The sequence below is a fragment of the Heterocephalus glaber genome, unplaced genomic scaffold (genome assembly GCF_053883595.1).
Source record: "Heterocephalus glaber isolate CG9 unplaced genomic scaffold, H.glaber_assembly_v1.0 deba00001056, whole genome shotgun sequence".
Taxonomy (NCBI): domain Eukaryota; kingdom Metazoa; phylum Chordata; class Mammalia; order Rodentia; family Bathyergidae; genus Heterocephalus; species Heterocephalus glaber.
In genome coordinates, this window is record NW_028258182.1 from 501,502 (window position 1) to 515,670 (window position 14,169).

At 37.6% G+C, this 14,169-nt stretch overlaps 1 protein-coding gene across 5 annotated transcripts in view; it reads left to right on the forward strand.

Moving 5' to 3' along the window:
- The window catches only part of Arhgef28 (Rho guanine nucleotide exchange factor 28), a 328,072-nt gene that overhangs the window by 292,904 nt on the left and 20,999 nt on the right, over nucleotides 1–14,169 (forward strand). For all 5 annotated transcript variants that reach the window (XM_021251666.2, XM_004874150.4, XM_087209586.1 and 2 more), the window contains one exon: nucleotides 208–508. In XM_021251666.2, the coding sequence (XP_021107325.1) occupies nucleotides 208–508 (301 nt within the window). The remainder of the gene's footprint in view (nucleotides 1–207; nucleotides 509–14,169) is intronic.

The window sequence follows — 14,169 nt, forward strand, 5'->3', positions numbered from 1 at the left end:
TAAAAAAAGATACAGTGCCTAGTGACTTGAAGTGTTTGTTTCTAGTTCATTAAAGAAGATGGGAAGGGAGAGTAAATGGTAATATTCTTCTTGACTTCACTGTTACTAAAATCATCACTGCTAGATTCTGTTCGAAATAAATACTGTATGAAATTTGTATAAGTTGCTGGAGAAATTATTGTACTTTTTCTGTATTTCTTTATACAGGCAGTGGAACTTAATCGATCTGAGAGTTTGTGGAATGAAAATTCATTCTTCGTCAATGAAGCTTTAGTACAAATGTCACTTAATGCTTTCAGTAAACCAAATCTATCAGGTGTCCACCAGGAGGCCACTTGCTCCACACACATACCTAACTCTGATTTGGTGAGGACTAGTGAAAATCAAGAAGTCCTCAAGACAGACCTTTCTCAGTCTTCAGATGTTAGCCATGAACTGTGGACAGCCGCTGAACCCTGCCATCAGATACCTCCTCTCCGTGACAGCAACAAGGATTCTTGTAAAAATGGTAATTAATAATTTACACATCACCTGTTATATTCCAACAAGAAATTGTTTCTCTGAATCTTTGACTTCTGTCTAGAACAAATCAAAGTTGGCCCTAGAATAGGAATATATTGGTGCTCTGAGCTGGAATTTGTGGCATAAACTTTTTTTTTCTTTTGAGGAAGTCTGAGAATTGTATTACTTGAAAGGATCTAGACAAGGGGAGCCGTGGTTGTAGGTCTTAGAGTAGTGATGGCAAACCTATGGCATGCGGACAAGTGCCACAGCCAGCTGTTTGTTATCAGTGAAAGCTGGAAAAGGTCTGCCATCTCAAGCTTACAGAATTCAACTAACATTTAAGACCCAGACAGAATATTGATAATGCCCCCTTATAAGCAAAGCAGCTTGATATTTATTCCCCACTGCAGACTTCACAATGCATTTCCATTGATTCTCAGAATAAAAGGTATGGGCAGGGTTTGTGGTAGGACTTTATTGTCTATCACAGTGATTTCCTGTCTTCTTAGTGAAATCTTCTGTATTGCTATTAAACACCCCAGATGAAACTGTTAACATCATTTGTCATTGTAAAAAAAAAGAAAAGGTGGTGTCTCTCCATGAGTACCTCATAATACACAATTTGTTAATCCCATTAAAGCATTTGCCAAATATAAAGGAAAGGAAGCTCAGGTTTCCAGCTCCACGAGAGTCCAAGTGATTTAAATCTATGTCTTTTATAAATTGTTTTCTGTGGGATATGAGGTAGGGAATGAGAAGAACTTGAAACCTCTCTACAGAAAAACAGATGGTATGCAATAGAATAAACAAATGGCCAGCCACACGGACGTGAAATAAATCACCAACATCACAATGTTTCAAAAACATAAAACAAGCAGTAGTATAGAGATCTTCAGAACTGGACACAGGTTTGTTTCTATGCCTAATATATACTCTTAGTTTGTCAGTTGGGGGGGATAATTTTTCAGCAACAGAAAGTTTTGAAGATATCCAGCTTCTTCCATTTAGGGAGTAATAATTCTGACACTGCCTAGGATCTGATTTATTAGTGATCAGAAAGATGTTGATTTTAGTAATGGCTTGCTCTTTACACCCCTTGGTCACTGCTGCAACATTCTTAGTTCTTCTCAGCATATAGCAGAGAATGAAACAGTTCTTTAAAATGTCATTTTAAATATTCTTTAAATAAAAACAAAATCCATAATGAAATAGTATTAAAAAACATTTAAGCAAGAATTTAGAAAATGTAACCCCTTTAATATATTATCTTGCAATTTAATACTGCGGAGACCACATTGCAGAATACTTTTTCTAGGCCCGTGTAGCTTTGCTGTGTTGATTCATGTAGCATACTATTTACAGGCTTTGTGTGTTTTTTCAGTGTGGTTTTGTCTACTGGCTTCAGTATATTTCAGAAACTCAGTTTGAGTTAAACCACACTCGGCTTTTGTTTGAACGAAGTATTTCTCTTTTACTTTTTGTGCATCTGCCATCTTTTTCTGTTGCCTTGTGCTTCAGAGTAAAAAGCTTTTAAAGATTTGGCATCACATCTAGATTAAAAAAAAGTACTAAGGAAATAAACAGTGACTATATGCAGAACCATTCTATCCACATGTAAAGAGTTAGATGGAGCCAAGAGAAACGCTGAGAAAATGGACTTATGCTTGAGAAATTGTGTGTCCAGTGCAGGCCAAGGGTACTCAGGATGTCAACAGGAGGCAGGAAATCAACTTTGGCCTAAACCTCTCAGGAACGTCCTGGTGTTTCTAAGTAGGGATTAGATCCGAAATGCTTTGTGTACTGTTAACCACTGGTGTTTTGCAACTAGTCAGAAACCCTCTTTATGCTTGTTTACTTAAGCATGATAAGCTATTTCTGGAGGAGAGAAAAGAAAGTCAGAATAGGAGGGGAGAGGGAAGTGGATGAAAATGAGATCTGTTTTTTTAAGAGGGTGGTCAGGCCCAGATAAAATTGTTCAGCCCATCCCAGAGCTTTCACAGCTTTTATAAGCAGAAGCAGCACATCTGCGACCTCTGCAGCGTGGGGGAGCTAGGCTCCAGGACTGCTTGCCACACCACTCCTGTGGGGGCAGAGATGGAGCCAGCCTGGCTGGCAGAAGCGGCCCCAGGCATGCTGGGTGGCAAGGGGGGCAGTAGGATGTTGGAGTCCAGGCCGAGGCGGGGTGGTCCTCTCCTTTCCCATTCTGCTGCCAAATCTGGGAGATAGTGGTCTCCAGTGACCACTACTGTGGACCCTTGTGGGCCACAGTGCTCTGGCCCAAAACATTTGGCTAGAATGTTCCCGGCTGGTGTTCCGTTAATCTTGACTTAATTAAAGCTGTGATGGCTATTTCATTTTTAGGTCCTAAGGTCTACTGTTTCTAGCATCACTTGAAGGAGTGGTTTGCTGTCTTGCCTGGTCTGGTACCGTTTATATGGTCCCAGCTCAGATCAGTGGACATGTGAATTTCTAGAACAGCAGTGCTGATGGGGAAAAATGGTGTATAAACAAAACTCGTGAATGTGTTTAGAAGACTGGAATTTTTATTGGTATTTTTCAGTCTAACCTCACCAGACACTATACGTGCTCTTTGTGCTCTGACTTTGATTAGTTTTTAAATTGCTCCACCACCACCACCAATAACTACTTGACATCAGATTTCGGTCACTGAGCAAAGGTTTTACGTGGAGAAACTGATACAATACAACAACTCACTGTCCTAGTTCTGTTATCTCCATTTGAGAAGGGAAATTGGGATACAGAAAAATTAAGCAACTTGTCCGAGTCACACAGCTAGTAAATGGAAGAGCCAGGAATCGAACTGAAGAAAACTGGCTCTGGAGCTCATGATCTCAATCTTTGCGTTAAAAGTTGTTAATTTCTAGAGAGCTGGGTTGAGTTATATTTTTAAATAAATTGGAGCAGATACAGAATAAATCCTTTTGTAGTGCCTGGCAGGATGTTCATGATTAAGGGCCAGCTTTTTGTTTTGGTCCCCCCAGCCTTCCTTTTAATATTACCATTTGGAAACTATTTCTGAATGTTTTGGATAGCTGTAGCCAACTCCTGCATGGGGCCTGAGCATCTTCAGATATCCTAAGCACCCCTTGCTTTCACATTCTCCACAAGGCTTGTTTTCCTAAGGATATTTTGTTTCTCTAAAGTCTAATAGTAAACCAATGTTACTTGTAAATATTTTAAGCTAGCACTTTAAAGAAGTTTAACGTCTAGTTTTGGAAGTTATTTCCAAAATTCTGGGATGTTTGAATATTAAATGCAAATTGGAATTTGATTTTATTTATAGTGGAAGAGATAGTTGGTTTAAGGACTTGTTCCACTCTCCTATGAGGGACACCAGCCAAGTCCACAAAAACATTTGAATTTCTTTAAATAATAAAGTCTCTGTGGGACAATTGCTATGTAATTGGCTCAATAAGATGCTCAACTGAATTACTCTTAAAGGAAAAAAAAGGTAAGATCATTTCATTTCTGTGACATTTTTCTTCCCAGCTTTTAAATTCTAGAACTATATATTGAATGCATCCATTCATTTGTTGTTTGCCTTTTTCATTAGTGAAGAAAGCATTTTTATGCTATGAAAGTCTGAAATCATCTTAGTCTTCCCTGTCATACTTTTATGTGTATTTCAATACCGTATTTGCAGATTACCTAAAATCTTTTCCTCGGTGCAGTTAAGGAATTATGATTTTAAAAAAAAAGAATTATGATTTTGCCATGCATAGGATAAAATTTAAATTGAGGCACATCTTACATGGTAATCATGTAGATATTGAAAGAAAGAGAATAATTTTATTAACTTTAGGTTACACTCCATAGGAGTGTTTTCTTTTACTACATTTTAGAATTTTGTGCCCAGCAAAATATTTTCACAGTTCAAAACATTGTACTCAGAGTAGTTCATCTTGGTAGTATTTTTTTTTCAACAAATATTGAAAGCTATGTTAAACCCCTAATGACATGATTTTTTTTACATAGAAAATTTCCAAATTAAAAGCTATGTTATAGTTAGTATTGGCATAACAGTCTTTAAGAAGTGAGAATGTGGTAAATTCCGCTATTTTTAAAAATATTCCATAATTCAGCAATTGGCACCTTATTTGTATAATTTGTGTGGAAAGAAGGTTTGCCAAAGAGCTTTAGGCAACTTCTCATAAAGTGAAATTGGCCTTAGATTCCGTAAACTTCAGCAACAAAGGTGTATTTGAAGACGGAGTGGTAGAAGTCTGCTGGGGGTCCCAGGCAGAGCACCTCAGGCCAGTGACTTACACAAGGAAATGTACTCCCTCCTTGCTAACTACTGAGGCCAGAAGTCTGAGATGAAGGTGTTGGCATGGTTAGTTTCTCCTGGGCTTGTAGAGACTGTCTTCCCCTTGGTCTTCACAACCTTCCCTCTGTGCCCGTGTGTCCTAAACAACTCTTCTTATGAGGAAACCAGATGGCATCAGGGCCTTCATTCATGACCTTATTTAACTTCCCTCTTTAAAGGGTCCAGCGCCAAATACATTCTGAGGTATTAGGGGTTAGGACTTCAACGTGTGAACTTTGAGAGGACAGGATCCAGCCCTTAACAGGGAATAAAATGATTATTTTTCTCCTGTGAAAGTTTAGGTGTCGTGAAAGCCTTACTATTTTTTAATGTACAAAGGTTGGACTGTAATTTACCCATATCGTTGGGTTTTTTGCTTTGATTAGGGCAGTTATTTGATCATTGTTTTTTAGACGAGATTGGGTGCATTCAGGGTAATATGGTGGTAGATGATCATTTTTTTAAAAAAATTGAATAACAGTAAAACTATGTATATTTTTATGATTATAGATCCACTTATCTGTGTTATTAAGTCTATATCAGTACATAGAAGTTAGAACAGAAAATAATCAATTTTGGTAGGCTTATTTTCAATTTATATGGCCTAAATAAGAGACTTAAATTGGCCTTAAGCCTTGGAGATTTTGAGCTCTTTCCATGATTAAGAGGGATATTAGATACCTGTGTTTTGGAACTGATTAATGAAACCCAAACTGAAGGGTTGAGAACATTCATCAAGGCATCAAATTATTATCCAGTTACATCTATAGGAGTTTGAAGAAGTTAGAATTGAAAAACCATTGGGCAATTCTGTTTCTTTCTTTTAGAATCCTATCACTTTAGATGTTTTAAAGGAAATCTAATATTTCTTGCTTTGGAAAATCTATATCATGACAAAAGTATAAAGAATTAAGTTCAAAGCCTCACTTTTAATTTTTTTTATTGACAAATGTAGCTGTTTTACTTTAGCCTTTTGCAGAATTTGTACCAGGAAAAGGCAACATGACATTTGCTCATAGAGCTTGGTGAGCCACACATGCTTGCTGCCAACTTCCTGATTGCATATTCTCCAGGGGCAGGATGGCTGTGTGAGCCAACTGGGCCAGGGCCATCCGCCTTAGCACATGGAGCCCGGTACACAGCAGGAGAGCAAGCCTGGCAGGTGGGTGGATTCAGAGGCAATGAGCCAGGCATGTGGCTGCCTCTTCATCCTGCCCTGGGTTCCAGTTTGGTTTGGACAAACTGCTGAAATGGAGATCCACTTAGTATGAATGGTTCCAGAGGCCAGGCCTGGATATGGGTCATCCTTATCTTAAAAATTAAAAACAATACATGTGTACACACACACACACACACACACACACACATATATATGGGTATGTATATAGATATATGGATATATGGTGTATATATATATGGTATATATATGGATATATGGTATATATGTGTGTGCATGTATATATGTATATGTGTTTGTACACACACATATGTATATGCATGCATATTTATATGTATATACATGTATATATGTGTGTGGGTGTGCCACACACATATATAAACACATATGGCCTCTAAGGACACATTTGACCTCTATTGATGTGGCTTTATTCTCAGTGTGACTAAGAATTGGGTTTGAAAGAGAAATTGTCATCATTTATGTATCAAACATGGTGAAGGATAAAACATGCTCCCATCAGTCACAGTGAATTGTGGGACAATTATCCAACACCAGCACGGGAAGTATCACCCTCCCCATGCATCAAAATTTGGGGACTGTCTCCTCTCTCCCATGCCCTTCGAACCATGGATGTTCCATTTTTAGAACTTTCTTAAAACATGGAGTATTCAGCTTTCTTAAAACATGGAGGACTGTTGTTTTATATTTGCCAAAGACTGTGGCCCTCTAGTTCAGGAGTTGATAAACTCTTTCTTAAAGGGTTATACAGAAAATACTTTAGTTTTTGTGAACCACCAGATCTTTGTTGCAACTGGTCAACATTGCCATTTTGCAATTGTAGCTTAAATGCAGCCATTGACAATACATAAAGAATGTGCTTAGCTATGTTTCAATAAAACTATTTATAAAAACAAGTGACTAGTTTGCCTCCCCTAGATATTAGTTTCCATACTTTTCTTTTTCCTTTTTTTTTTTTTTGGTACTGGGGATAGAACTTGGGTCCTTGCACTTGCACAGCAGGCAGCGAAACCACTGAGCTAAATCCCTGGGGCTCTTTTTCCTTTCTTAAGTTGAAGGATGTTGAAGGTTACACTCCTCCTGGTTTGGAAAGTTTATCCAAATTAGTTCACCTTGCAGTGAATTAATAATTGAATATTATATGGCACATCATGCTATTCAAAAGCACATTTGTATTTATGATCTCATTTGTTCTTTTCAACAGTCTTGTGAGATCATACTTACTGTATTTTTTCTCACATAAGGCAGCTTCCTCTCTTTCACATTTTGTTCAGTGAAAATATGAATTCAAAAAGATATAGATAAAGATATCAGATGGAGTTTAAGGTCAGTAATTTAACACTTAGAAAGATCTTCCTCCCAAATTCCACTCCCCAAATCCTGTGGTAGTGGGGTTGGGGAGGGCCACCTCTAACCATGAAGCTAATGGGAGTAACATACGTGAATGCGATTTTTTGGCTAGAATCATGGTTATCATAGCTGGTTATGTGTCAGGATGTTATACAGCGTGCAACAAAAGGCCAGATTCCCCTCTTCAGAGATTTGATTCAAATAAGGGTTAGGCCAGAGCCTGTACACATGTGCACCTCACATTCTCCTTAGGTGACTCTGAAGCAGCCAGCCTGACACAAGTCCCTGTGCTACTGACTTGGAGTGCTGGCCTTGAGTTCAAGGACCTCAGCCTTCAGTGCTATGGGATCTCTAAGTCTTAGTTTCCCCATCTGTACAAAAAGAAAGTATTCAATAGGAGTAAGAACAGTGCCTGGGGATCCAATGAACATCAGCTTCCTATCTACATTCTGAAAATAATCACCCTAAAAGTCACTAAAAAGCCAGTAGATTAAAATGTGGTTGTAAAAAAAGAAGCTGTAAATTGGTGAAATCTTAACTCAGCATGAAAATATATTAGAGAACTGTACAAGGGGTGACTGTCTTCCATTATTGGTCTCAGAAGAATCAATTGTCATTTCACCAGATTCTGCCTGGGAAGAAACTTACAAATCACGACATTTTGCTTCCCTCTGCCCTCTGTGGTGGAACAAGTCAACCCCATTTTCAAGATTAAACATAAATACCCAAGTGTAGGCTATCCTGACCAAGCTAAACGTCCCAACTTGGGATGGAGGGCTTCATATCTATATACCTGATCATCATAGTCAAAAGGCCACCAAGTGATGAAGGGCTTCTGTATCTATAGACCACCCAGCCTAGCTGGTTGCATCATATAAACATACCCCAAGAGAAACTTCTAATCATACTTGGTTCCAAGTGAGGTCTCCAATAGAAAGAAAATGTCAAAACTGCCAACAGCAGTATTCTGGTGTAAACCATTTCTCCCTTTAAATTAAAAAATTCCATTCTGGTTTATGTCCTTAATCTTGTTGAGTTTGGTTATCTGTAACAATTTGTTCTTGTTAGTCCTGGATAAACTGATAAAACTAAGCTTCATAATCACCAGGAAGCAACTCTTACTAGCTCTTTTAATTTGAATTCATAACATGTACAATAATTTATGTAATGTCTGTCTGCCTCACTAGACTCGTGGGGGTGGAGTATTACATGAGTCTTCTTTGTTAATTCCTCTATCTCAGGCACCAAGTGCAATGTTTGGCATATAGCAAACATCTGATAAGTATTTATAAAACAAATGAGAGAATCAAGGTCCAGACTCTTTGGCAGAAATAAAAGCAATTGTGAGCTTGAGCCACACATTGAAAGAGGCTGAGAAAAGATGTCAAGGCTGAGGGGTATGATTGTGGTTAAGACTGGTTAGAAAGATGGGTGTCTTGGACTAACTGGACCTAGAGTTTCAGAACTTTTTGTAAGATAGATTTATTTCATCCCAGGGCATTCTTAAAATATGTAGGTAATTGTAAGATTGCTTCCCTTCGATATCTTACTGTATGTATTCTTTTTCAAATTACAGACTTTTCTTCACTAATGTTGAAATGAATCTGTTTATCTACATACAGGACTATGTATCAGTTTAGCATAAAAATTCCTTATCAACTCTAGAGAACATCTCTTTATATGAATTATTTTTCCATTTAGAATATTGTACATATAGCTACCACATGGCAGTGTGTAGCAAATGAAAACAAGTTAAAATGTGTTTTCTATAAAATGCTTTATGTTAGCCTAAACGTGTAGAAATTAATCTGTTACTGTCATTTGAGGGAGAAGATACATACATGATTTACCATGTAATTGTTATATCAGTAGTGATTAGTCAGCTTATCTGTTCACTGGGGTATTTTTTTAAAACATAAACTATCTTGAACACCAGTAAATTAAGCATGGGTGGCTAGCTCAACATCAATGAAACACTTTCTTAAACCCTTTTTCTTCTGCTAAATCCTATTTAATAGTCCAGTGTCTCCTCAGGCAAAGCAATTAGTATTTGTTTAGTTAAGTACTCCTACAATGTGAACCTTGGGATGACCTTTTACTTGTCAGCTATGAAATATTGCCTGAAATATTACATATTTATTAGAGCAATTTAAAAATTAAGTATGGTGATATCTTCAGAAATATATGCTTTGATTTACCCTCGACTAATGGATTGAAACACACTTAGGTTCCTAGTCCATCACTTCTCAGACAAGGCTGGCTAAGTAGGTAGAATTGTTCTGATCAGACCTTGGTCCAAACAGTAAATATAGTTTTGATCTGTGGTGAGGTTAATTTGCAATGACAAATCATCATAGAATTTATGTGGATAAAGAGCCAGGGTATCTGTTCTCTTTGGGGGTAAGATGTTAATTCAATTTAATTTGAAATGGTAATGCTTAATTTAAAGACTTACCAAAGGAAAAATGTGGACTTTCAAAGGTTCGTATTATGTTTGACAGGACTCTGAGCCTTTTGCTGAATAATTTCACAGTGAAGCTGTTTGAATCTAATTATTTTCATGGTGACTCTTTTTCCCTGGTTCTCTTTGTGAAAATTTCATTACACTACAGCTTTTTCCTTTTAAAACCTAACATGCTGGATGTTTGTATCATCCAGTAGAAAGCAGGGAATTGTGCTTCTTTGGTGAATTGAGGGTTTGTTTTTTTTTAAGCAATGGCGCTAATAAAACCTTGGAAGAAACAAGAAACATTTCCAAGCGAAGCACTGGCAGAGTTTTAATTTTATTTAATGACCTGCTTCCTACCAGTGATCTTGGCACCCTGTGTGGTGATTTGCAATCAATTAATCACGCAGGATGTTGTAACACTGCAGTAAGGACATTGCCCTCTGAGAATCTCATAAATTCACTGAAACAAAGGACAGAAATTGCATGCTCGAAGACGTCTTCATGTGAAACCCCAAAGGAGGAGGGGTTTTTATGTTCTGTTTTCTAATGTGTCTTCAGAAGTCTTAATACTTTCTCGTGGATTATGAGTTTAGAAGTTCACTTTTAACCCTTTATGGGGCTGTCAGTTTAGGAATCTGTAAGCCTTAGCTGCGTCCAGTTTAGATGGTGATCATTTAGACTGGAATTCTTGATTCTTCCGGATGAGTGAAGGAAGGGTATAGTTTGTGTTTTCTCCCAAATTTGGGGAATCATGGTCAAGGATCCATATTTTGGAGAGTCTTCGCAGGAATGATTCAGAAATGAGGCATATTTCCATCCTGGGAATACACTGACATTCGTTAGAGGCAGATGGCACAAGATGGGATGGTGTGATATTAGAAGTCAGGGAGACTTTGCATACTTGGCTTTGCCAAAAGCTTCTGGAATGTGTATGTTCAGGCTCTCAAGCTTGTATTCTTGTCATTTCAGATATCTCTTTGCAGTTAACTGTTTAACTAGGATAGATTTTTTTTTTTATAGTTTTGAGCATAGTGAACATGGAGCTATTTGATATTCTTAAAATTAAATAAGACTAAATCTTTGGATATATGTATATTTGGGTGTTGTCTTTATTCATTTTCCTATGGCTCTGTTTTTGGAATGTTCTTATAACATGAAAATGGAAGCTTAATATAAATTCCATCTGATTAAAATTGAACTCTCTTTAAAAACTAAAGGTTTTCAAAGTTGTTTTACTTCCAGTGAGTAGGTTAAACTTCTGGCTCTTGATGAATTCATTCCTACTGAAAAGTTGTGCTATTTTTGATTTCTTGTTAATTTGTCCAGATTGGCATGATAGACACAAGTGGAGCTCATCATCTTATATTTTTAGATACTGATGCTTCTGTTCAGCTGAGCCCTAAAATATGCTCATAAAGTTTTGCATATGCAAACTACTTTTTCATCAGCTTATAGATTGGAAGGAAGAGGGAAAAAAAGCATAATGAACGTTTTGCCCAAAATGTGATGGTCTGTTAGTCAGTGAGTGGTAATGAGGCTGTGTTTTGCATTCAGGTTCCAATATGAGAAAGTACAGTTGCACCTTAATGTCCCTCTTGGGACTGTGGCCTGGAACCATACCCACCCTGAAAGATGGTTGGGGTCCTACTGCAGGGGGGCTGTTTAGACTTCTTCTAGGGTACTCAGCTACCTATATAATTTGGCTTAAAATTTTTAAAAAGTTATTTTATGATAAAACCAGAAGCCCAAGGTAAAGCATTGTGAAACATTAGATGCTAAATTTGTCTTTTTGGGCTCCCTCTGCTCTGGGCTGGCTATGAGTTGTTTTTCTTAATGAACATAGAGGGAGAAAAGCTGAAATCTTAACTGTGTTGGTTGGGAACAAACGAAATACTGGGAAACAGAATCACATTAAAAGTTTCCTACTGGTAAAAGTTATCATTGGTCCTGGTAAACGTATACAAGGCCTTTTTTTCTTTTCAGATGTTGCTGCCAGCAAATTAAAGAAAAGATATATAAATCTTTTTTTTTTCTTGGTACCAAAGATCAAACCAGGACCTTGTGCTTGCAAAGCAGGCACGGTGCCACTGAGCTAAATCCCCAGCCCCTGTTTATATTTTTTCAGATAACAAATGTAGGCATATCTATTTGTAGATATGGCAGATATATTTGTCAGATTCAATTTCTTGCCTGCTACCTAGTACATCCATTATCCTCCTTCGTCCCCCTGATGCCTAACATGGTAGGATAGGGACACAATGAAATTCTTCTTTTTTATAAACCAAGGTGAGCTTACAGGTAAAACATTTACTTTCTCAAACAAATTTATAATGCTTCCAGTGATTATTATTTTCAGATTTTTTTTTACTAACTTTGAGGGTATATGGTTCAGGAAAATTCCAGAAAATGTGTTTCACAAAGTCGTTAACAAATGACTGAGTCAGCACTGAACCAGAAAAAGACACTAGGGTTGAAACTTGCCTAGGTTTCTGCTTATTTTTGTTCAGAATGACCAAGAACCAAATCAGATCAGATGTGTTCTCATGAAGTAAGCAGGTTATGGGATTTTTCCTGCCATCCAAAGATGAGAAAAAAAAATTTCCCCCAACCACTACAATAGTTTCAGTAAAAATAGACTCCAATCGTGGTTTTCAAATGTAGTAAATTTCATATGCACTTATCATTCATTCATTCATGTTTACAAGAGGGATTTGAGTGAACTAACAAATAAATGGATGAAAAGATGAATGTGTGAAGAAATTGCTCAATTAATAATGGACAATGGGGATGACATACTGGATCAGTGATTAAGACAGAAGGCTTGGGAATTATGCCAGGGTTCAGATTCCAACTCTGTCACTTATTATCTGTGAAATTTTAAGCAGGTGTTTCAACTTGGTATATCTCAGTCATCTATAAAATTGGAGTTCTTATAATATCTACTTTTTGCATAGCATGAAGATTGCATAAAACAATACACATACAATTCTTAAATTTTGTGAGCACTTAAAGCATACTTATTGTTATCACTGATACCATTATTCCTTGTCATGAAAGAGGAGTAAATTGTTAGGAAATGCATTTGGGCACTTGAGCCACTGGATGGCTTCCAGTATGGTTGCTCTGGTGACCAGAAAGACTTGTTATGCCTCATTTGGGTATAAGTCATCACATCTCAAAAAGTGTTCCACAATTCTACTGGTTGCTATTGTCTTAAATGATTTGAAAAGTTCCTGTGAGCAGATAATATTGGGAAATGCTCGTGTGGGGGCTGTGTGACTTTTTCTACTCTTTTATTGTGCTGATGGGCTGTATAGATCTCCTAAAGTGGCACTTCTCAAACCTACTTAATCACAGCATCTTCAAGCTTAGCATCTCATAGAACCACTATTTTTTGAAATAGTCTTTGGAAACTATTGATGTCAGTGGGTGTTGAAATCAATTCATTGCATGTGGTACATCCTTCAAATACATTTTTCTCCCTTGGGAACAGTTGAAATCCAAGTGACACATCCCAGCACAATTTAGCACATGGGTTGCATTTTGCAACCCAAATCCAATACAATGAATTTCAGATAGAGCTTTGTTTAGCCCACAGGCCAGCATGATGGCGTGTGGACAAAGTTGGTGTCCGATCCTCTTAGGTCGTTTTTGGGTCAGCTTCTTACACTTACTCACGCTCTCCACGTGCTGGGAGTTGGTCATCCCTGGCAAAGCCCAGAAGAACGCACGCCCAGGCCTGGAGGCAGGATCTGGCTTTCAGGTGCTCGGCCTCTTCCCGCATCCTCCCTACACTTCTCCTCTGCTGTCCATCCACAGAACATTCTCCCAGTTGCGGAAGGCCAGATCCCTGTACTTGTTCATATGTTTCTTCTGTCAGGAATGTCAAGGTCTCCATCCTTTACTCTCACCTGGTCACCTCTTATTTGTCTTTCAGGTCTAGTTCTGTATCATTTTTTCCCCCTAGAATCTTTTCAGACCCACTCAGCTGGCCTTGTGAACCCAGTAGATACTTTTATTACTTCCACAACATGTTTGCTTTTGTACTCTTTCTAGACTTTACAATGCTTTGTTGTTTTTTTTAAAAAATATGTATTTATTGGTACATTTTAGGTATAAAATACATTTACATTTATCATTGGGTGTTTGTACCAGAACATGATGCATCTTAGTTTTTATTTTTTCTCCCATTACCTGTGCACCCTTCACCCCCTCCATCCTTCCCTAGCTACACAGAGTTTGATTCCATTTGTTTTTTTCTCATAATTTTTTTCTTTCCCATCTTCCTTTTCCCCTTTCCCTTCCACCATCCTCGAACCCTTGGACTTTTTCTTATTTCAAATT